General features: G+C 39.2%; 1 protein-coding gene across 1 annotated transcript in view; it reads left to right on the top strand.

Moving 5' to 3' along the window:
• LOC132402990 (calcineurin subunit B type 1) overlaps window positions 1-21706 on the top strand; it is a 60598-nt gene extending 38892 nt beyond the window's left edge. The window contains exons 3-6 of the mRNA XM_059986176.1: window positions 2856-3032; window positions 11845-11904; window positions 16718-16902; window positions 20006-21706. Coding sequence (XP_059842159.1) covers window positions 2856-3032; window positions 11845-11904; window positions 16718-16902; window positions 20006-20053 — 470 coding nt within the window. The 3' untranslated portion in view covers window positions 20054-21706. The remainder of the gene's footprint in view (window positions 1-2855; window positions 3033-11844; window positions 11905-16717; window positions 16903-20005) is intronic.
• The last annotated feature ends 62 nt before the right edge of the window (window positions 21707-21768 follow it).

The raw sequence follows: 21768 nt of genomic DNA, 5'->3' as shown, positions 1-21768 counted from the left end.
ATAATTCGGTGACCGGAACTGTACACAGTACTCCAAATTTGGCCTCACCAATGCCTTGTACAATTTTAACATTACATCCCAACTCCTGTACTCAATGCTCTGATTTATAATGGCCAGCATACCAAAAGCCTTTTTCACCACCCTATCCACATGAGGTTCCATCTTCAGGGAACTATGCACAATTGTTCCTAGATCACTCTGTTCTACTGCCTTCCTGAGTGCTCTACCATTTACCATATATGTCCTATTTTGATTAGTCCTATCAAAATGTAGCACCTCACACTTATCAGCATTAAATTCCATCTGCCATCTTTCAGCTCACTCTTCTAACTGGCCTAAATCTCTCTGCAGGCTTTGAAAAGCTACTTCATTATCCACAACGCCACCTATCTTATCATCTGCATACTTAATAATCCAATTTACCACCCATCATCCAGATCATTAATGTATATGACAAACAACATTGGACCCAGTACAGATCCCTGAGGCACACCACTAGTCACCGGCCTCCAACCTGACAAACAATTATCCACCACTACTCTCTGGCATCTCCCATCCAGCCACTGTAGAATCCATTTCACTACTTCAATTGTAGTAATTGTCTGACAAATGATCTGAATGGATTGCAGGTTAAAAAGCAATGTTCTATTACCTTATTCGTAACTTGCATCATTGATTACCTTTTTTAATTTCCACGAGAATTTAACGTTGAATATCTTGTGACAGAATTTGAAGTAAACTTATTTAATGTTGGTATCCCATCTAACCTTGTGTAGAAAATGTACATTTATAACTTTTGAACTTATTTCACTTTCTATATGGCCACTGATCTGCACCAACTAGCTGTTGCAGTACTAAATATGGCAAGTCAGAAGTTAAAATTAAGTTTCTTGTAGAATACAGAAGAATCATTCCTTGAGGCAGTAGCGACAAAAAAGAACAAAAAAACCTGAGGTTCATGGGTTCATTGTCCAATCACTAGTGGAGAGGAAGAAGCTGTTCTTGAAACATTTAGTGTGTGTCTTTAGACTCCTACACCACACATCTTGATGGCAGCAATGAGAGGAGGGCATGTCCTGGGTGATGGAGATCCTTAATGATGGATGCTGCCCTTGGTGGTACAACAGTAGATAATCTGTTTTGAGTAGCATAACGTGCAGTAAGAAAGAGGAAAGCTTTGTCTTAAATGAGTCAGAAAGTTCAGCACCATCTCTATTTGTGTGAGACAGAAAGTAAGCATAATGAATTGTGTTGTTAGCACCAAAATGTCACTTTGGCCAAAAACAAAAATAATCTTAATTCCAAAGTTATTATTTCCATCTGCAGTACAGTTTTCTTTAATTGTCCTTGTTGATGTAAACCATACTAAAGTTGAATTTTCATTAAATCGTTGCGTTTTATCATTCTAATACAGGTTAGGTAGCTGCATATTGATGTCTGTGTCCAGATCGCATTCCCAATTATCTTCCATTTTTCACTTTGTTTGCTATCACATAGAAAAGATTATTATGTAGAGGAAAAATAAACTTTTCAGATACTGTGCTGATGTGTAATTTAGTTGGATGAGTATCTGAAAAGTTTGTTCTGCTTCCTGTCATGAGTGATTCCTACTCCTTAAATTTAATACAGTAGATAAATGAAAAACTTTTATATTAATTGAGATGATCAGATGTATCCAGGTATTGCAGAATTGATTTTTTTTGTACATGTCGATCTTCTGCACTTTGTCATAAGTTGGTGTCAGACTCTAATATGTATAACCAAAGCCAGAATTACTTAACGTACTTAAGGTGCTTAATATATAGAAACATGGTTTATGACTACCAAACTTAATTCCTAAACCCTCTGGATTGTCTAAATGCTTGGTTAAACTTTGTGACGCATTTAAAAATTCTGAATGTAGTCTATACTGTGTATTTTAGTTGGAAGAAAATTGAATTCTGATATCTCATGACTAGGTTATTTATGAAATTTTAATAAATTTTAGTGAGAAGGAACCGTTGAGAACCAATAAATTTGTATAATTGGTTTTAATTTTGAATATTTTAAGAACTATGAAATTCTCTTCATCCTTTTATGCCACTTCCTCCCTCCACAAAAAAGTAAGGTACCCTTTCTTTGTCATACTGCAACTAGCTACAAGTTTTTGACTGTTATACTAACTTGTTCCAGTAAATTCACTTTAAAATTGTACATTTGCTCAGCGCATGCTCTTAATTTCACAAGTGTTTAAAAGTTGCCTTGATCATTTTAAATTGAGTACAGTTCAGTTCCACCTGCAGCGTAATGAATGACTGTAGATCTTATCGTAATAATCTTGTTTTTATTTTGTGAAAGCAATAATGTAGAAAATCAAGCAGTAGTAACTAGATTGCTCTGTTTATTCTGAAAGTGAGTCCATTTGAACATTAAACAAGATCTGTAAAGCTCCGCCTGCATTCTTGTTAAGGTATGCTGTGTAAGGATTAATAGGCTTTTTGTATTTGTCTGCTCAAACATGTACAGCCTGACTCCCTAACTCTGGGATAGAAGTGGGATTAATTAATCTGTGGTGACTGAGTCATATGATGATCCACTAAAACTTAATGTTGGAAACGCATGTGTTGTCTAGGTCTGCTGTCAGCATTGTACTAGCAGAAATTTGATCAAAATGGCCAAAGCTCATACAGACAAAAAGTTGGGTGAGCAGTTTATTCCATGTTATAACACTTCAATGATAGTTGGGCTGTGACAAAAGAACAAAAACTGTAAAGATTGAATTTTCAATCTATCTTGCAGTTTTGGAAAGCAACTTGATGTTTTTAAGCTTAATTCTTCTGTTGGTTTCATTAACGTTATTGATTTTACTTTTCCAGTTGACGCTGACGAGATTAAACGGCTAGGAAAGCGATTTAAGAAACTGGATTTGGACAATTCTGGCTCACTAAGTGTTGAGGAATTTATGTCTCTGCCAGAGTTGCAACAGAATCCACTAGTACAGCGAGTCATAGATATATTTGACACAGATGGAAATGGTGAAGTTGACTTTAAAGGTAAGGTTTTCAGCAATTAGTATATTTTGGATAATTTATTGGGCACAGTGTAGATAGACAAAATGTTAATTGTTCTGGTACACTTGTATATTTTGCAAGTATGTAAAATTACCTTCAGTGGTATATTACATAATCTTCTGTTCTCAGTTATCAAACTAAAACATGATTGAGTTATTAATGGATCTATGATTAGGTTATTAATGTATCTTTTTTAACTTCGTCCAAGGAATTAACAGATATTGAACAAATCTTGAATACTATCAACTAATCCTGTTGCACTGCTGGGTGGACTTTCAGAATGAATTTTAATTAGTTTGAACAATATGCTGCTAGGAAATTGGGCTTGTAGCACTCAATAGCACTGAAATTTTACTTTAAAAAAAATGAATATTTCTCATATCAAACGAAGATCTACCATATTTCAGATGATTGGATAATCTGATTAAATAGCAGTGAAGATGAGAATTATTTAATCTGATTGTTACGTGGAAGATTTAGCTCAAATTTTCTAAAAGATAAATGGTAGATTTTCATAATCAGGAATTGGTGGGCTGCTAAGCAAAATTTTGTCCCTCTTCAGACAAACAAAATACAAAGTTGTTACTTAAGATGCTATTATTTAAAAATTAAACTTGTATTTAGACATGGTATTTAAAAGGGGTATGTAAACAAACTAATACTTACTGAATAGGTAAATTTTGGTCAGACTTGAATCGAAGTTAATCATACTATCCTTAAATTGAAATTTGTGTGCTTTATCACCAGTCATCAAATTTGGATGGCTGACCAGCTCAGTTAAGGAGAGTTTTGATGTATGAAGAGAAACTTGTACAGATTGGTATTCTATGTGGTTCATTTAAACAATTTTCCATGCAGTCTTAAGAGTAAGAACTTTTTTTTCCTGACCTTGTTTGTCAATTGCACAATAGCTGTGAATTTTTTTTAATAAATTTTTAAATTATCAACCCTCCCTCCCCTCCCCTTAACCCCTCCCCCCAACATATCCCTGTAGAAAGAGAGAAAAAAAAGAAAAAGAAAGAAAGAGTGCCTGGATACTGAAAGATCCCCACATGCTCCATGGAGTTCATAATAGCTTTAGTATATATATTTATTTATTTCTTTCCCCAAATAACCAATAATTTTATCTTCGGAGCACCTATATGTTTAATCCTATCTTTTGTAAATAAGGGTGCCAAATTTTCAGAAATATTTCATATTTATCTCAAATTATAAGTAATTTTTTCCAGTGGAATGCAGCTAAAAGCTATATCTATTTTCATTTTCTTAATGTATGTTAAAATTCTTTTTTTCACCGGTCCATTAAGCCCATTAACATTAAAACTTTAAAAATTCAGTAAATTAGTCATTATTTTTAACAGGGTTACTCCAGTCTATAGTAATACCTAACTTTTCAACTTTCGTAGTACCTTGGGAAATCTTGCTAAAATTCTCCGTGTTGCTATGTGTCTCCACCCCGATTGTCCAGGCAAAGAAAGAAAGATTAAGGAAAAATAGATTATAAAGAAAAAAAATACCCCCCTACTAATGTTGTGAATTTTAAAAAAACACAACATTATCCCCCTCCGTTGTACGGGTCATGGCAATCGCCATGATTACACATGTGAATCCTGTAGCAATCGATCCGAAGTTCCCCCAGCTCCCCCGTAACATAAAAAAGTATATATAAGAAGAAAAAATAATATCACTACTCTCGATTAATATTTCTCAAATTTTTACCTTTCTCCCCCTGTATCATATAATTAAGAATATATTTAAATATTCTTCTGTCCTTAAACATCCATCAACTCCATTCATTATCCTTGTCTTCATCTTTAATCCGTTTCACTTTTAAATCTTTGGCTGTGGTTTGCGAATATTTGGGAGTTCTTGTGCAAATTCTTCCGCATCCAGATAATCAGTAAAAGATCTTTTTCCGTCATCCAAAAAAATTATCAGGGTTGCTGGGTGGCGCAATATAAATTTATAACCCTTTTCCCATAAAACTTTTCGCTGGGTTAAATTCCTTTCTCTTCAAAAGGTCATAACTTATATCAGGATAGAAAAGAACTGTTTTCCCTTCTATCATCAATGGCCCATTTCTCTTTCTGGCACGTTGGGCAGCTGCCTTCAGGATCTTTTCTTTATCTTGATACCTTAAGCATTTTTATCAAGATTGATCGTGGGTTTTGATCAACTTGAGGTCTTGATCTTAAGCCTCTGTGAGCTCTTTCAATTTCAATTAACTTGGTTCCTTCTTCCATTTCCAAAATTCCCAGAATCCATTTTTGAAAAAAATTTATTGGATCCTCTCCCTCTATGCCGCCTTTAAGTCCAACAATCTTAATATTATTTCGGCTGCCAAAATTTTCACGTACATCCAACAACTGTTTTCTTTCTGATGTCCAGGCAGAAATATTATCTTCCATTTTATTCACTCTATCAATGGTGTCTCCCGTTGTTTCTTCCAAGTTTTTAATTTTCTTGTCCATTTTGTCCTGTCTTTTCATCATTTTATTAAACAATCTTCATATTTTTAATATCTTTTTTTTAAATTCTGCTTTATTAATGCTTTATAATGCTTTAAATTCATGCATTATTTGCATCAATTTTTTTATGTCTCCAATATCACCTCCAACCTCTTCCTGGTGCTCTTCTTTGTTTATCTCTTCATCTTCGTCTGATTTATCCAGAGAATCTGATTCCACCTCATATTCACTTTCACTTTCAGTTCCGATCATAGCTGGGATTTGTAGTTTGGGTTGCTCGTGTTCGCACATGCCCCTTCCTTCACGCATGCGCAATTCCTGTTGCTCTTTTTTTTTTTGGAAACGGTTGATGTTGCCGCAGTTTACTGTTCTCTATCGCTGGAGGTAAGATGCACTTGAGCCCGAGGCTCTTTCATGGCGGCCGGCCTTGATTCTTTTCTAACTTGTGTTGTCTTCAAAGTAGTAGTTTTCTTCTGCTTCTGTTTAGGAGACATATCTGAAGACAATCCTGAGTAGTTTATAAGTAATTTTTTAAAAGTATTTACTAACTTTTCTTCACTTAAACATTATTTTACTGTTTTTTTACGGGAGAGCTGGATTTCCACGTCTCGATCCTACATCATCACGTGACATCCCCCAATAGCTGTGAATTTGTACCTTTATGATTTCCCTGGTTTAAGGGTGTGATGTATTCTGTTTAAATGTTGATTGAATATTAATAGCTGGATTTCACTTTTGCTTCAAAAGTTGGTAGTGTGAATATTGATATTAAGAGAAAGACATTTATTTAATTCGAATTGCCTTGGGAAATATTGAATGTTGTTTCTACCTTTTAATGGGACTGAACTCCAGATGTCTTATGGTCCATGAATTCAGTTTTGTTTGTAGTTGATCTGGCAACTAAATGTAACCAGGTTGCATTGGTCTTAAGCTGGTTTCATCTTCCATTGAGCCATATGAGGTATTTAGCAGTAATTCCCTGAGTCCTTGAATGGATTTGGTTGAAGGTAATGTGAAGTGCCACCTCTCATAAAAATAGCTCAATAATCGGAGCTTATTGCAATAAGGGAGACTTGCAGACTGCAGGGTGAATTTATAAAGGTTGGATTGATCAAGAAATCCAGGAAAACTGGCATTATTGATGAAATTGAAACTGGGGATCCTAACTTTCTGATTTTGCTTTTAAGTGCCATTTGAAGATGTCTGTAAAGTCTCTCAAATTCTTACATTAATGTAGGAAAGAAATGATGGAACATTTCCCTCATAACTAGTACATTATCATATGTAAAAGTTGATTATTTCTCCATGCTTGTCTAATCATGGCATTTATTTGTGCTTCCAAATGCTACTGTGTAGTATCTGTTTTTATTGCTTTTATTTGTTGCCACATTCTTTTGCTTTCTTTTACCTAATTTGTAATTTTAGGATGAGGAAGTACATGCTGGTCACATCAACAGTCTGTGCAGCCTGATATCACCTATTTGATATCTTAGATCTAAAATCGATAAATATTACCCATTTTAGCTTGTAAAGCTGTGTAATTTCTTTGAATTTTAGACCAATAGGTGACAAGCCACTTATTGCTTTTCAAGATACATTAGTACTAGTTTTTTTTTTTTCAGGCCACATTTTTAATCTGTAAAAATAATTTTAAGTAAAATGATCTTGTCCATGACTTGAGCTGACTCTTCTGATCTATGGTTAACGCTTGGTTTACTTGCAGACACCCCCCCCCCCCAACCCCCAGTATCTATTATTGTATTGAAACTTAACTTGTAATAGCAACTTCTACACTACTGCATAGGCTAGCCCATGGTTGCATTGGTGAATTTTAATAGTCAATGGGACATTGCAAATTTCTCTTGCCTCCCCAGCTCCCTGTGCTTCATGGATCTTGTAAATCAAGTGTACTACATAGACCAAATTTTCTCACATGGTATTTCACTATTTTAACGTAGCCATCTAGTTACTATTAGTAATGAGCTCTTTTGCTTGCAATTGAAGCCTTTAATTCTGTGGATGTTTCAGAGTGCACCCATTCTTTCTTGTCTCACTACCATTAGATGAATGCTGTCCTATTGTTTTCAGGATATTTAGTCTGTAAGGTATGGGGTCTATCAAAGTTCAACCAGGTCCATTCTGAAAATAAGGCTCGGAGATAGCTTCTTTAAATTTTATCTATGAACATTGTTTCAGTTAAGTTGCCACATGTTAGCTTTTCAGAAAAATTCTTAATTCTAAAGTCAAAAAGCAAGTTCAAAGGTTCGTTTTATTATTAAGGTATGGATTCAGAATTCAACTGAGATTTGTTTTCACCAGATTGCCATGAAATAAAGATAAATCACAGAACCCTCCCCCCCCCGGACGTAAAAGGAAATAGAAACAAAAACTCTGAAATCCCAAACCTCTCCCTTGCTCAAAAGCTAACAGATCACCCATATGGAAAATGACAGCTAGAACATCAAACCCCAAACCCCTAACCTCCTCCCTTGCAAAAAAAAATGTTACCCATGGAGGGAGAGCAAAAATAACATCAAATCCCCAACTGCCTCTTTCACATACAAAAAACTTAGATCGCCCACATGAAGAACATCAGACCCCAAGTCCCCAACTCCTCCCTCAGAGAAAAGCTAACATACTGCCCACCCGGAAAACAGAAACAGGGACATCCCCAATACCTAAACCCCCAACCCGTCAATTGGCAACAGGAAAGAAAACAGAGAGACCAATATAAACTAGAATGTTAGAGAGCGACTGCTGACCTGTGGCCTTCCCTTGATGTTTCAATCTTCCTTGATGTGTTGATTGGTGAGAAATGGAATCGATTATGGCCTTACACTCTGCCTCTGGTCTTCTCAAAATAAATGTTATAAAAGTACATATTTGTCACCAAATACTACCCTAAAGTTCATTTTTTGCAGGTATACACAGAACAAAATGTATAATAGAATCAATGAAGAACTACACACAAAGACGGACAAATTGTGCAAATACAGAAAGTAATAATAAATAACAGAACATGAATTGTTGAGTCCTTGAAAATGAGTTCAATGATCAATTCAGTGCTCTGGTGAGATGTCCATGCTGGTTCAGGAGCCTAATGGTTAAAGGATAATAACTGTTCTTAAACCTGGTGGTACAGGACCTGAGGCTTCTGTGCCTCCTTTCTGGCGGTAGCAGCAAGAAGGGAGAATGGCCTGGATGGTAGGGGGCCTTGATACTGCTTTCTTGTGGCACCGCTCTCTAGTTGTGCTCAATGGTGACAAGGACTTTTCCTGTGACAGTCTGGTCTGTATCCACCACTTCATGTAGGCTTTTCTATTCTTGGGCATTGGTATTTCCATACCAGGCCATGATGCAACCAGTCAGGATACTCTCCTCTGTGCATCTACAGAAGTTTTAGATGACGTGCTGAATCTGCACAAAGTACTAAGGAAGTAGAGATGCTGCCACGCTTGCTTTGAAATGGCATTTACACGCTGGTCCCAGGAAACTTCTTCTGTTATGATAACACCAGGAATTTAAAGTTATTGACCCTCTCCACCTTCAATCCTCAATGAGCACTGGCTCATGGACCCCTAATTTTTTTATCCATATAGTCAATAATCAGCTCTTTGCTTTTGCTGATGTTGAATGAGAGATTGTTGAGGCACTATTCAATCAAACTTTCAATCTCGCTCCTATATGTGTAGACAAATACTGGAAAATGCTCTTTCAATTAAATCTTCAGAGACCTTCACAAACCATTGGTTATCCTTGGGCATGGCTCGTTCAAGTTTTCTATCCAGAGATGATTGCTTTTAACCCTTTGCATGTTACCTTTGTTTTATTTCTTCTCAATTTTATACATATACATAATCTTATATTTTCTTTAAATATATTAAGTCTTTTGGAAAATTAGTTATTTATTTTTTTAATGGTTTGCAGGATATAAAGTTGCTGTTATTCTGTGAAACATTTAAAAACAGTGATTAAACATTGGTGGGTGTTTACTAGAGTCACATGCACAAATCTAGAAAATCTACTAGACTGGAGCACCAAAGACAGTGAATTTCATCAGTGATGTCTTCCTTCGAGCAAAGCTGAAGTAGATTAATGAATCCTGTTACTGCTGGAAATGCAGGGTTTGGAGCCAGAACTCTTGGACCAGCAACAGAATCCAGTTCAGATTTGGATTACCAGATCTTTTGATGCCAGGGAATTTCTCCAGAATTGAATAAAATCTGAGATAATTAAGAACAACCTGGGAGATAAATCTATTAATGTATTGGTATTTGTGCATATTTTGTCTGTGGACCAGAAGATATTAGGCCAGTCAAGTTGACAAATTTGAAAGCATGTATGGAAGGCAGTGCTACAGTTGTCGATTATGCATATTGAGGATTGGGTCATGAAGTTGGAACAAGGCAAGTACTCTAGTGCAAGCTCAGGTGAAGATGACACTTTGTTCAAATTTAAAACTGGGTTAGGAACACTTCCCACCTTGACCAAGCTGTTGGTTTAAGGACAGCCATTAATGTAGAGTTATCATCTAATACATTAGATAGGGTCAGACTAGAATTAGAGATCTGAGGTGAAGTATTTAACGGGAATCTGATCAGGTATTCAGTAGTACTGGATGTGGAATGAGCTGCTAGCAGAGGAGGTAGATGTGAGTACATTTGTAACATTTGAAAGAAGTTTGTCTAGGTACATGGATAAGAGGGGTATGTATGGCTAGGGTCTGGGTGCAGGTAGATAGAGTTAAGTAGAAAACTAGGCCAGTATGGACTAGATGTGCCACAGGACCTGTTTCTATGCTGTAGGGCTCTATCATTGACACTGGCAACCCCTGCTTCAGGTAGGTCTGAGATGGACTTGATGAAATTCCAGTGTTTTTTTAAATCTTTCTAACTAAACTCAAAAATAGTCTTATGTATAATTAGACTGTCCACATTAGTATTTGGATTATAGATGTCATAATAAGTTGCAGCATGTGCTAGTAATATACCATTGCACTAGCTGCTGATCTTTTGGTAAAAATGACCAAACTGGATCTGCTGGTGTTGATGTTATTTGAAGCTGACTCAATCCTTTGCAGAAGCGGGACCTTGAATGATGTAATGATACCAAGTGGTGGCCAGACCACACCTTGCCATTGAACAGAAACAATCTTTGGGGGTGCAGTTTTTTCCCCATTAATAGTATTAACCAACATCAAAGATGGCTGTGGTATTTGTAACATACAAAGCTGTTAGAAATCATTGATAGAACGAAGGAAATTTTATTACAAAAAAATTAACCAAATTAATTACAAGATATAAATTTCCTTGTACTTGCCCAGTTTTCTCTCAACTCTTCCTCTTTATTTAACTGAATGTAGATGTTTAAATATATGGAATTATGTTGGATTGTGGGGAGAAACCAGAGCACCCAAAGGAAACGCGTTGCTATGGGCAAGGTGTGCAAATTCCTTACAGTCAGCAGTGGAATTGAAATGAATCACTGTACTGTAATACTGTTATGCTAACTGCAATGCTACCATAATGCCTCTGTGTAACTTGCTGGAGGATCAGCAAACAGATTCTTCACTTTAAATGGCAAAATGCAGCAAGTTTTGCGTTCTGCTGCTGAACAATATTTGGAGATAAAAGACAGCTTGTTCAGTGAATCATCAGCTAAAAGTGTTCTACAAATTTATGCTTTTTGTTTTCTACAGGAATCACAAGCTTGACACATGCAGGCAGGTCAACATGAAATTGTCTGTTTTTCCCAGCGAGTTTTGGCCCAGCGAGAGTTGATTACTCAAACATATAGAGGGATTATCATTTACAATCTCCCCAAGTGTTAAAGATTTTGACATGTTTTTGAATATACATTCTTGATTGACTATCATTGGAGACCCTGTTGAATGAAAGAAAGCATAGTTCTCCCTCTTTTTAAATAAGAAAATGTTCATTAAAAGTTTAAATACATACAGCAGATTGAAAAATTAAATGAAGGAAAAGGAGGAATTTAGTGTTTGGGGGCTTCTAGTGGTTTCTGCACTGTTTTGAATTAATATAATTGATTCTTAAACAAGTAGCTTTTTTTGTTTTATGCTACAGTAAGTTTCCTCTTGAACCTATTGGCAGTGTAAAATTCATAACTAAACAAAGTTCTGGTCTGAAGCCTCTCTTTTGGATGCTGGGTTCTATAATCACGGTATAGTACTGTATAGTTTTACTGTATAGTAAAAATTTTTCTGTTTTACTGTATAGTACTGCTTTGGTTATTAACCAGTTTAAGTAACATAAGTGATCAGCCAACTCAGATACAACTAGCTGTTTTGTGATCATTTCTTGCAGAATTTATTGAAGGGGTCTCCCAATTTAGCGTTAAAGGTGACAAAGAACAGAAATTGCGATGTGAGTATATTTGTAATTCATCTTATGATTGTGCTAAACATTATTTGATGTTCACTTTGATTATCTTTATTAGTGCTTGAAAAATTGCTACAATTAATTTTATCCTCAACTTGAGGTTGACCTTAGTTTATTAAGAAGCAGTTTTTTGCCCTATCAGGTTATGGATACAAGCCAATTTTAGAGGCACAACTGTTCTACTGTGCCACCAGTAATACCAGTGGAGTATTCAATGATTGGATATGCCTTCATTCAGAATTAGTCTCAGTGGATGAATGGATCCTGTGGCACTAATTAAACAAAAGTGTTTACCTGGCCAGGTTTCATCCTTGGCCAACGTTACAAAGGAAACAGATGTCCTGCTCATTTATTTATTTTCCCCTGTGGGAATTTGTTGTTCATTCATTAGAATGGTAACAGTACTTCAGAAGAGGTTAATATGCTCTAAGATATAGGGATGTGGCGACCCACTTCCTAGCGCACTCGAACCGGCTCACAACTAGCCAGCGCGCCGGCACAAAGGCCAGGACCCAAAAGGGCGCCAGGTCTGCTTCACCAACAAAGGGAAAAGCCTGCGGGGTATTGTGAGTACGTGCCCCTAGAGGATCCGCGCCCGGGGAGGGTGGGATCAGGGAGGCTTTAAAGCAAGGCTGTGAAGTTCGAATAAAATCTTTCTTTAACTGCAGTGTACCGACTCCGTGTCGTTACTTTAGTGCTGCGTGTAGCACACCACTACAATTGGTGACCCCCACGGTCCAAATGATTTTTGGACCGGAGATGGACGACGCCGCATCTGTTCATGTGGTTTCGTTGAAACTGTCAAGCTTCTGGACGCTGCGACCTCACCTATGGTTCCAGCAAGCAGAAGCCCAATTCCACGTTCGGCAGATAACCTCAGAGGACACACGTTACTACGACGTGGTGAGCTCCCTCGACCAGGACACAACGGCCCAGGTTGAGGAGTTCGTACAGTCTCCCCCAGCGGATGGCAGGTACACAGAATTCAAAGCCCTGCTCATAAGGACTTTCGGACTCTCACGGCGCGAGCGAGCTGCCCGTTTACTGCACCTGGATGGCTTGGGAGACAGACCTCCATCGGCTTTGATGAATGAGATGTTGTCTCTGGCCAGCGGACACAAACCCTGCCTCATGTTTGAGCAGGCATTCCTGGAGCAGCTGCCCGAGGACATATGCCTGCTGCTGTCCGACGCGGATTTCAGCGACCCCCGGAAGGTGGCAGCCTGGGCCGACCTGCTGTGGAATGCCACGAAGGAGAGAGGAGCATCCGTCGCATAGATCACCAGACCACGCTCCCAGCAGCAAACCCGACCAGGCCTGGCCACAGAGCCCGCTAACCCCAGAGGCAGGGGTGAGTAGACCAATGAACAATTGTGCTTCTACCACAGCTTCCTCCCTTCAGCTGCCCGAATCATGGGCCCCTGTTCGCCCTGATGTCGGGTCCGGGCAAGGACATTACCTGGGACTAGGAGTCCGCCGCCACTTTCATTAAAACGAAAGAAGACTTGGCAAACGCCGCGATGCTAGTGCACCCCAGAATGGACGTCCCTATCACCCTCACAGTGGACGCCTCTAACACGGCAATCGGTGGGGTACTGGAGCAATTCATCGCGGGTCGCAACCCCTGGCGTTTTTCAGCAAACACCTGTGGCCACCAGAGCTCCAATACAGTGCTTTCGACCGGGAACTGTTGGCACTATACCTGGCAATCCGGCATTTCAGGTACTTCTTAGAAGGTAGGCCCTCCACCGCGTTCACGGACCACAAGCTGCTTACCTTTACGTTCACGAAGGTGTCCGATCCTTGGTCATCCCGCCAGCAGCGCCATCTGTCCTACATCTCTAAATACACGACGATGTCCAGCACGTCTTGGGTAAGGACAATGTCGTGGCAGACGCGCTCTCTTGCCCTAACATTCGTGCCCTTTCCCAAGGGGTAGACTTTGAGGCGCTGGCAGAGGCGCAGCAGGCAGACGAGGAGATCCCGAGTTACAGAACCGCAGTCTCCGGTTTGCAGCTCCAGGACCTCCCCGTAGGCCCATGTGAGAGGACCCTACTCTGTGATGTCGCCACCGGCCAGCCCCGTCCCGTCGTCCCGGCACCTTGGCGGCGATGCATTTTCGACTCCATTCATAACTTAGCGCACCCCTCCATCAGGACAACCGTCAGGATGGTCTGCAGCAGGTTTGTTTGGCACGGACTCCGCAAGCAGGTCAGTGAATGGGCCAGAACGTGCATGCACTGCCAGACAGCCAAGGTGCAGTGGCACACCAAAGCTCTGCCGCAGCAGTTCCACCCCACCCACCGGCATTTCGACCACATTCATGTGGGTATCGTGGGCCCCCTGCCAGTGTCGCGCGGAGGGCGGCACCTCCTGACTATCGTGGACCAGTTCACAAGATGGCCAGAGGCGATCCCTCTCACCGACACCACCTCCGAATCTTGCGCCCAGGCACTGATCGCCACCTGGGTGTCCGGCTTTGGTGTACCGGCCCACATCACCTCCGACAGAGGCGCCCAGATCACCTCCAGCCTGTGGTCAGTTATGGCCAGCCTTTTGGGGACACAGCTGCACCACACCACTGCCTACCACCCACAGTCGAACGGCCTGGTGGAGCGTTTCCACCGTCACCTAAAGTTGGCTGTCATGGCCCGCCTGAGAGGAGCTAACTGGGTGGACGAGCTTCCCTGGGTCCAACTCGGCATCCGCATGGCGCCCAAAGACGATCTGCACGCCTTGTCGGCCGAGTTGGTGTACGGCGCACCCCTGGTTGTCCCCGGGGAGTTCATACCAGCCCCAAGGGGGCAAGAGGAAGAACCCGCAGCAGTCCTGGGCAGACTACGCGAGAGGCTCGGTCACCTGGCCCCCATACTGACTTCGCAGCATGGGCAGAACCTGACCTGCGTACCCCAAGACTTGCAGAACTGTAAGTTTGTGTTTGTATGAAGGGGTGGGCATCGGCCACTGCTGCAACGGCCCTATGAGGGGCCGTTTACGGTGCTCAGGAACAACGAGTCCACGTTCGTGCTGGACGTTGGGGGGAGAGAGGTTTTCACGGTGGACCGACTCAAACCGGCCCATGTGGACTTGGCGCAACCGGTCGAGTTTCCGGCACCGCGGCGCAGAGGCTGACCTCCCAAACAGTTTCCAGCCCAGACTGTGAACATTGAGGGGGGTGTATTGCCGGTTCTGGGGGGGGGGGGGGGTTATGTGGCGACCCACTTCCTAGCGCACTCGAACCGACTCACAAATAGCCAGCGCGCCGGCACAGAGGCCAGTCCCAAAAGGGCGCTAGGTCTGCTTCACCAACAAAGGGAAAAGCCTGCGGGGTATTGTGAGTACGTGCCCCTAGAGCATCCGCGCTCGGGGAGGGCGGGATCAGGGAGGCTTTAAGGCAAGGCTGTGAAGTTCGAATAAAATCTTTCTTTAACTGCAGTTTACCGACTCCGTGTTGTTATTTTAGCGCTGCATGTAGCATACTGCTACAGGGACATATTTGTCCTCAGTCTTGTTGCACCATTTAGGGATATGTTATTTGTAATCTCATTCTAAATGCTAGTTTACATTCCATATTCCTTCATATCAATGTCTTTAAAAATTATGTTTTAAAATTTATAAATGCCCTACTATTAGGAGTGGTTAATGGAAAAGGTTTCAAACTTCTGCTACTATTTATGAATAGAAATTTTTCACATTGGTTGGACTCAGCTCCAGTCTGAAAGATCAGGCTCTGACTTTTGTTTCCGCAGTTCTGGACTCCCAACTATTTGGAATAACTCCTCTCCAACCTGTTAGTCCAATCATCTGTTATTTTATCTAGAATTGTGTGTAGTCCTTGTAATAAAACCTTTGGAATTTCAGGCATGATTTAAGGCATGGTGTACTACTTTCATAACTAGGGTTAGAAATAAATATTTGTTTGTACTGGCACAGTTTTTATTTGACTCAAAGATAAAAAGCTTAATTAAATTGTTGGCCTTTAATTGTTTTTCTGCTTCAGCTGGTGAAATTTTTAAAAATCAAGAGGCCTCTTTTCTAGTGTTACTTTCTACTTTTCATTAAAGCTTTATTCTGTCTTTTTGATCCAAAATGCATTTGATAATATTGGTAGCCATTTACTAACATTGTATCCAATCAAAACTCTATTAGCATCTCTGTAATGTTTTTATCTATTCTGCTTACTACTTAGTAATCCACTATGTGTTTCTTTTTTCCCCCACCTAAGTCACTTATAAATCCAGTGAAGAGTTGCAATTCAACAGTGTCTCTTACAGGCACCTCTTGTTACAGGTTACAGATAACCTCTTGCATTTGAAAAAGCCTCCACTAATGCTTTCTTTTATTTATTTTCCCAGCTAATTCAATAATTTGTTGTGTTTTTTGAGCATAAATTTTAACCAACCATCTCTTATGATGGATGTCCAGAATAAATGTTTTCAATATAGGTTCCCTTCTCCACCATTTTATCTGCCACTTACAAAATTTCCTCTGTTTCAAATGAATTTAAAAATATTTTTTTTTTGCTTTTTACTTTAATCATTTGTGATGTAATGAAAAGTGACTTTAAACCCTATTAGTTTTAAAATTGTGAAGGATACGAACTTTTAGTATTAGATTATTACTTTAATATTTATAGTGTGGTTCCCGTGTTAGTCCTTTATCTGTGTACTAGTTTTATTTGAATTGTATTTGGGGCAAAGACAAATATTTTTCAAAAATTTTAAAGAAAAGCCAGAATATCAGAAGCTTCCCACTTTTTAATCCAACAGCTATTTCATAATACCTTTCTTTTCATCAGTTGCTTTCCGCATCTATGACATGGATAAGGATGGCTACATCTCTAATGGAGAGCTTTTCCAGGTGCTGAAGATGATGGTTGGGAACAATCTAAAGGACACTCAGCTACAGCAGATTGTAGATAAAACCATAATTAATGCAGATAAAGATGGAGATGGAAGAATATCCTTTGAAGAGTTTTGTGCAGTAAGTTGATCTATTTTCTTATATGATCTATATATTCTTCCAACAAGAATATATTTTTGCTAAGATCTATTAACATAGAGTAACACTTAATTGAGTCTAGCTTTTCATCCATTTGTTAGTGATGTAAAATATTTTAAATAAATTTTAGATTTTAATCATTATAAAAGGAACATTGAAGTGTTTCTGCTAACAATGATTATTAATGACCTTTGAATTGTAAGTGTCTTTTCAGAATCGGTTTAACTACATTGAGATAACTTTAGCTTAATTTGCTATGTATATTTGCCTCTAATTAGCTCATTTTCTATTTGGCATACTTTTTCAGCACCTTTGCTGAAAAATGCAACTGGGACAGACATTTGCAGTCATTTCTATTAACTCTATTGAGCTGTTAAAACACTGTATCTGTCTTCCCATGTCACTACTTATTGGAAACACATGTATTTGTACCTTTAAGCACCATTATTTCCAGTTGATACAATTTGCAAATATTGCTAATTGTATGATTGCATGAAATAAAATTAAGGTTATTGAGCATTTTGGGAATATTTGTTCTAGGCTCATTAAAATCTTGATTTTTTTTTGAGTGCACAAATTCTTTTTTGTGATTGCATTTGTATATAATTCTTAAATATGTGATGCAAGTCCAAGGATACCATCAATCTAAAAGAAGGCAGTTCACAAGAATGATCCATCTTTGGTTTAAGGTGTGTCTGGCTCTGGGCCTGTATCGGATGGAGTTTGGAAGAATGAGATAGGGTGGGGGAGAATCTCATTACAACCTATACTGGAAGACCTGGATATGGTGGATGCGGAGAGAACGTTTCCATTAGTAGGAGAGTCTAGGATCCAAGGGCTTAGCTTCAGAATAAAGTGGTGTAGAATGGTGAATCGGTCAGAGGATGTTGGAGGCCAAGTCATCGGGTGTATTTAAAAATGAGATTGGTAGGATCTTGATTGCTGAAGGAGTTAAAGTTTATGTGGATGTGGAAATCTGGGGTTGGAAAAAATACTCAGCCATATTTGAATAGCAGGACAGACTGAATGGGCTGAATCGGTCCCCAACCACTGGCCCATGGACCGGTACTGGGCTGCAATGCATATACTACCAGGCCACGAGGAAACAATGAGTCAGCTGCACCTTTCCTCATTCCCTGTCATGCCCTCTGTTGAACTTGAATGCGCGCGAGTTATCAGTCACCTAAACACAGTGATACCCTTGTGCCAGGGATCACCGGTTGGCTTCGGGTAACTGGCTGCCTCGTGCGGCCAGCGGGAAGTGCAGTTGCAACCGGCCTGAAGCTGGACGCTGCCTTTAAACCTGTTTAGCACACCGAATGTTCGTGGGGAACCCAGTGCTAAAATATTTGCAGAGGACCTAATTCAGGCTCAGGGTTTCGTAAGTAGCAGAGCAGCTACTTTGCTGTGATCTACTGAAAGTTGTCCCTAGAGCTAAACTTTTGTCGGCCAATAGATCCTACCTACCTACAAGAGGGCGGGCACGCACTCTGTCGCACTTCTCGGTCGGTCGTTCTCTCCGGACCGCGACTGCCGCGGCCCTGGTACAGGGACCTTCGGCCCTTACCTTGTCCTCTCACTGGTATGCTGCAGTGATTTTATATGTTTATACGAGGAAAGTATGCGCTGTGTTTAATATACAAATGTTACTTAAAATGTTATGATGCTATTGACTTATAAGTGAGTTACAATTGACTTATCACTATATTCACACAAGGAAAATATGTGCTGTGTGTTTAATATTAAATTCGTTAGATAAACCCTTTTAGAAACAGAATTGAGTGTATTAGCCACTTATAGTTGACTTATCACCAATATTCCAGTCGTGATTAACAACCCCCCCACCATTGGCCGGTCCGCAAGAATATTGTCAATATTAAACAGGTCCGCGGTGCAAAAAAGGTTGGCGACCCCTGGGCTGAATGATCTAATTTTGTATAGAAACAAGTTGATGGTTTCATATTATGAAGCAGAAGATAATAGCACTTGGCCCACCAAATCTGTAAGATTTTGTCCTATTGTCCTGCTGTTCTTTAGTCCTATATTTTTACTTCAGCTGCGTGTATTTCCCTCTATGATATCATGCCTATTCATCCTACTTTGTACACCTCTATCTTCAATCTAGGATGTTGTCTTTTTTAAGTTTTGGATTCTAAGAAGCCCAACCTTGTTTTTACTTATTTTGTTATTATACTTTTAATCTTTTTCAATGTCTTGACGCAAGAGATGTATTAGTTATTAAATCTGGCTGTTTTATAACCAGAAGGTTGGGGGTTGTGGAAATTAGACCATAAACCACAAGATATGGAAGCAGAACTTAACCCATCAGGTGTGCTCTGCCGTTCAATCAAAGTTGATATATTTTCCCCCTCCACTCCATTCTCCTGTCTTCCTGCAATCTTTGATGCCGTTACTAATCAAGAGCCTATCAATCTCTGCTTTGGGTGTCATGGTAGAGTAAAGCTATTACAGTGCCAGTAGTTTTGAGTTCAATTCTGCTTTTCACTATAAGGAGTTTGTACATTCTCCTCATGAATATGTGGCTTCCTCTGGGGTGCTCTGGTTTCCTTTCATTCCAAAGATGCATGGGTTAGTAAATTAATTGGTCACATGATATAATAGGGCAGCATGGGTTCATTGAGTCAGAAGGGTCTGTAACTGCTATATCTCTACATAATGTACATAAATATACCCAACAAATTGGCCGCTACAGCTGTCTGTGGTAATGACTTTCACCATCCTTTGGCTAAAGAAATTCCTCCTCCCCTGTTGTAAAATGGGCACCTTTCCACTCTTGTGCTGTTGGAGGCCAGAAAGCTTTGGATCAATAAGAATCTCTGTACAGTATGAGGACTGGGAGAATATCTTCTGCAGCACTCAATTTCCAGAGAGGACTATAATTGCCAGATTTACCTTTGCACCCTTGTAAACCTGCAATATTTGCCTTTTTACTATCCTCTGGCATCTAAACTTTTTTTTTATTTGTGTGTGTCATTTAAAAGCTTTATCTTCTAGCTGAAGTGGTTGCGTATTCTATATTGTATTCACTATTGATGGACATCATTACATGTACTTTTCCATTCAGGTTGTAGGAGGCCTAGACATCCACAAAAAGATGGTGGTTGATGTGTGACCTCTTCAAGACTCCACCCAACACTTCTGCTTTCTTCTCCATTTCTGAAGATCTGCCCAAAATGTCCAGCAATGCTTTGTGTATTTAATGGAAGTATTTTCTCTGTGAAGCCACTTTTTCCAACATGAGCCTCATGAAGCCAACTAAGTGTTATTGAACTGCAATTCTCTCAATAACCTAGTGTAGCACTTTAAAATCTGAAGGACAGCTGAAAAGGAGCATCTCAGTGTGGTGAAGGGGCAGGGGTTGGATTTTTATTTATTTCATTCTCATCTTTTATAAGGAAGTATATCTAGAGCTTTGTAAATGTATAAGTAGTAAGTTGGGCTTCAATAAACGATGCAGAGACTTGATTTAAAATAAAGTAGTCTACGAAGTGCCAAGCATGGATTACACAACCCATTTTAAAATCTTTATCATTGTTTTTATTTGGCTCCCCATAATGTATTTCATTTCATAATAGATTATAAACTTGAATAGTTAATTCTTGTGAACAGAGTTTACTTTTGTTTTAGTATATTGACTATTACTGTAAACATCTTTTCTGATCACAATTTATATATTAATGTTCCATATTTTAAGTTCCTTTTTAGGGACTTGAAGCTAGTTCATCTTTCAGTAATTCCTCTAGCATAATGTAGATGGCAGGAATGATTAAGTGGCAGATCTTTATATTGATAAGGTAATTTGGTGAGGATTATCAAGTAGACATTTAACCACAAGTTGGTATTTTTGCTGTTAAATTGATTAAACAGTCCAGTTTGCAAGGAAACTTAAGAAAACAGCATAACCTCCAACATCTTTATTAATAATGCAGTTCATTGTACCATGGATTGAAAGTTGTCTTAATCTTGCTTTTCAGATGGATGCCTTTTTCAGATTGAATTTCTGCTTATTGTCGTCATCCATTTACAATCTTGAGTTTTAGTATGTTTGTGAGGAGTGAGCTGTTTCTACTTTTTTTTTGTAAAGTAAACAAAACTTGCAACAATTAGCTACTTAACCTAGTCTGTTCATTTACTAAGATGTCTGTTGGGATAAAGGGGGGACTAGTTTATTTTCTTCGCAAAGATTGTTCAAGCGCCTCTGTACTATTGCTGTTCCTTCAGTTAAGTGCTGCACTCTGGTGGGCTCTAACTCAGTGTGAGAGATCCAGGTGCTTGGTGTCCTTGCATGATAAACTTTTTGCATGTAGATTGACTGAAATGTTCCTCTTGTTTACATAAATTACAATGTTCAAAGAAGTTGCCAAATGTTGGTAAATGTTGAAAAAGAACTCCACTAACTTTCTTCCTCTGGATAAGTACATGGCTTGTAATTACAGCCAGTTGTGTCTGCTCCAGTGTCAACTGCCATGTGCTCTGTTTCAAGGGGAATCTAGTCTTGTGAATTTATTTGTACATATTTGTTAGTCATGTAGGGAAAATATTCCCTTTTGCTTGTGCATAATTTGACTGCAGTCTGAAATCGTGTACATCTTTTTCCTTAATACAAGGGAATGTTTTTAGTTTTATGTGGGTGGGGGGTGGCAAGTGAATGTTGAGTTTTCTTCTCTGCATGTTGCATCATATGCGGTGGGACTATTGGAACCTTCATACTGTACAAGTAAATGGAAAATAAAATATTTGAAACTGTTTTGCTTTTAGTCCCTAAGCTGTTCACCAGTTATTTGATGGCTCCAATATGTCTAATCATAAGGTGAATTTTAATCCAAA

This window comes from Hypanus sabinus, chromosome 12 (genome assembly GCF_030144855.1).
Source record: "Hypanus sabinus isolate sHypSab1 chromosome 12, sHypSab1.hap1, whole genome shotgun sequence".
Classification (NCBI taxonomy): Eukaryota; Metazoa; Chordata; class Chondrichthyes; order Myliobatiformes; family Dasyatidae; genus Hypanus; species Hypanus sabinus.
The sequence above is the reverse complement of the archived record's forward strand: the minus strand, read 5'-3'. Positions and strand labels throughout refer to the sequence as shown.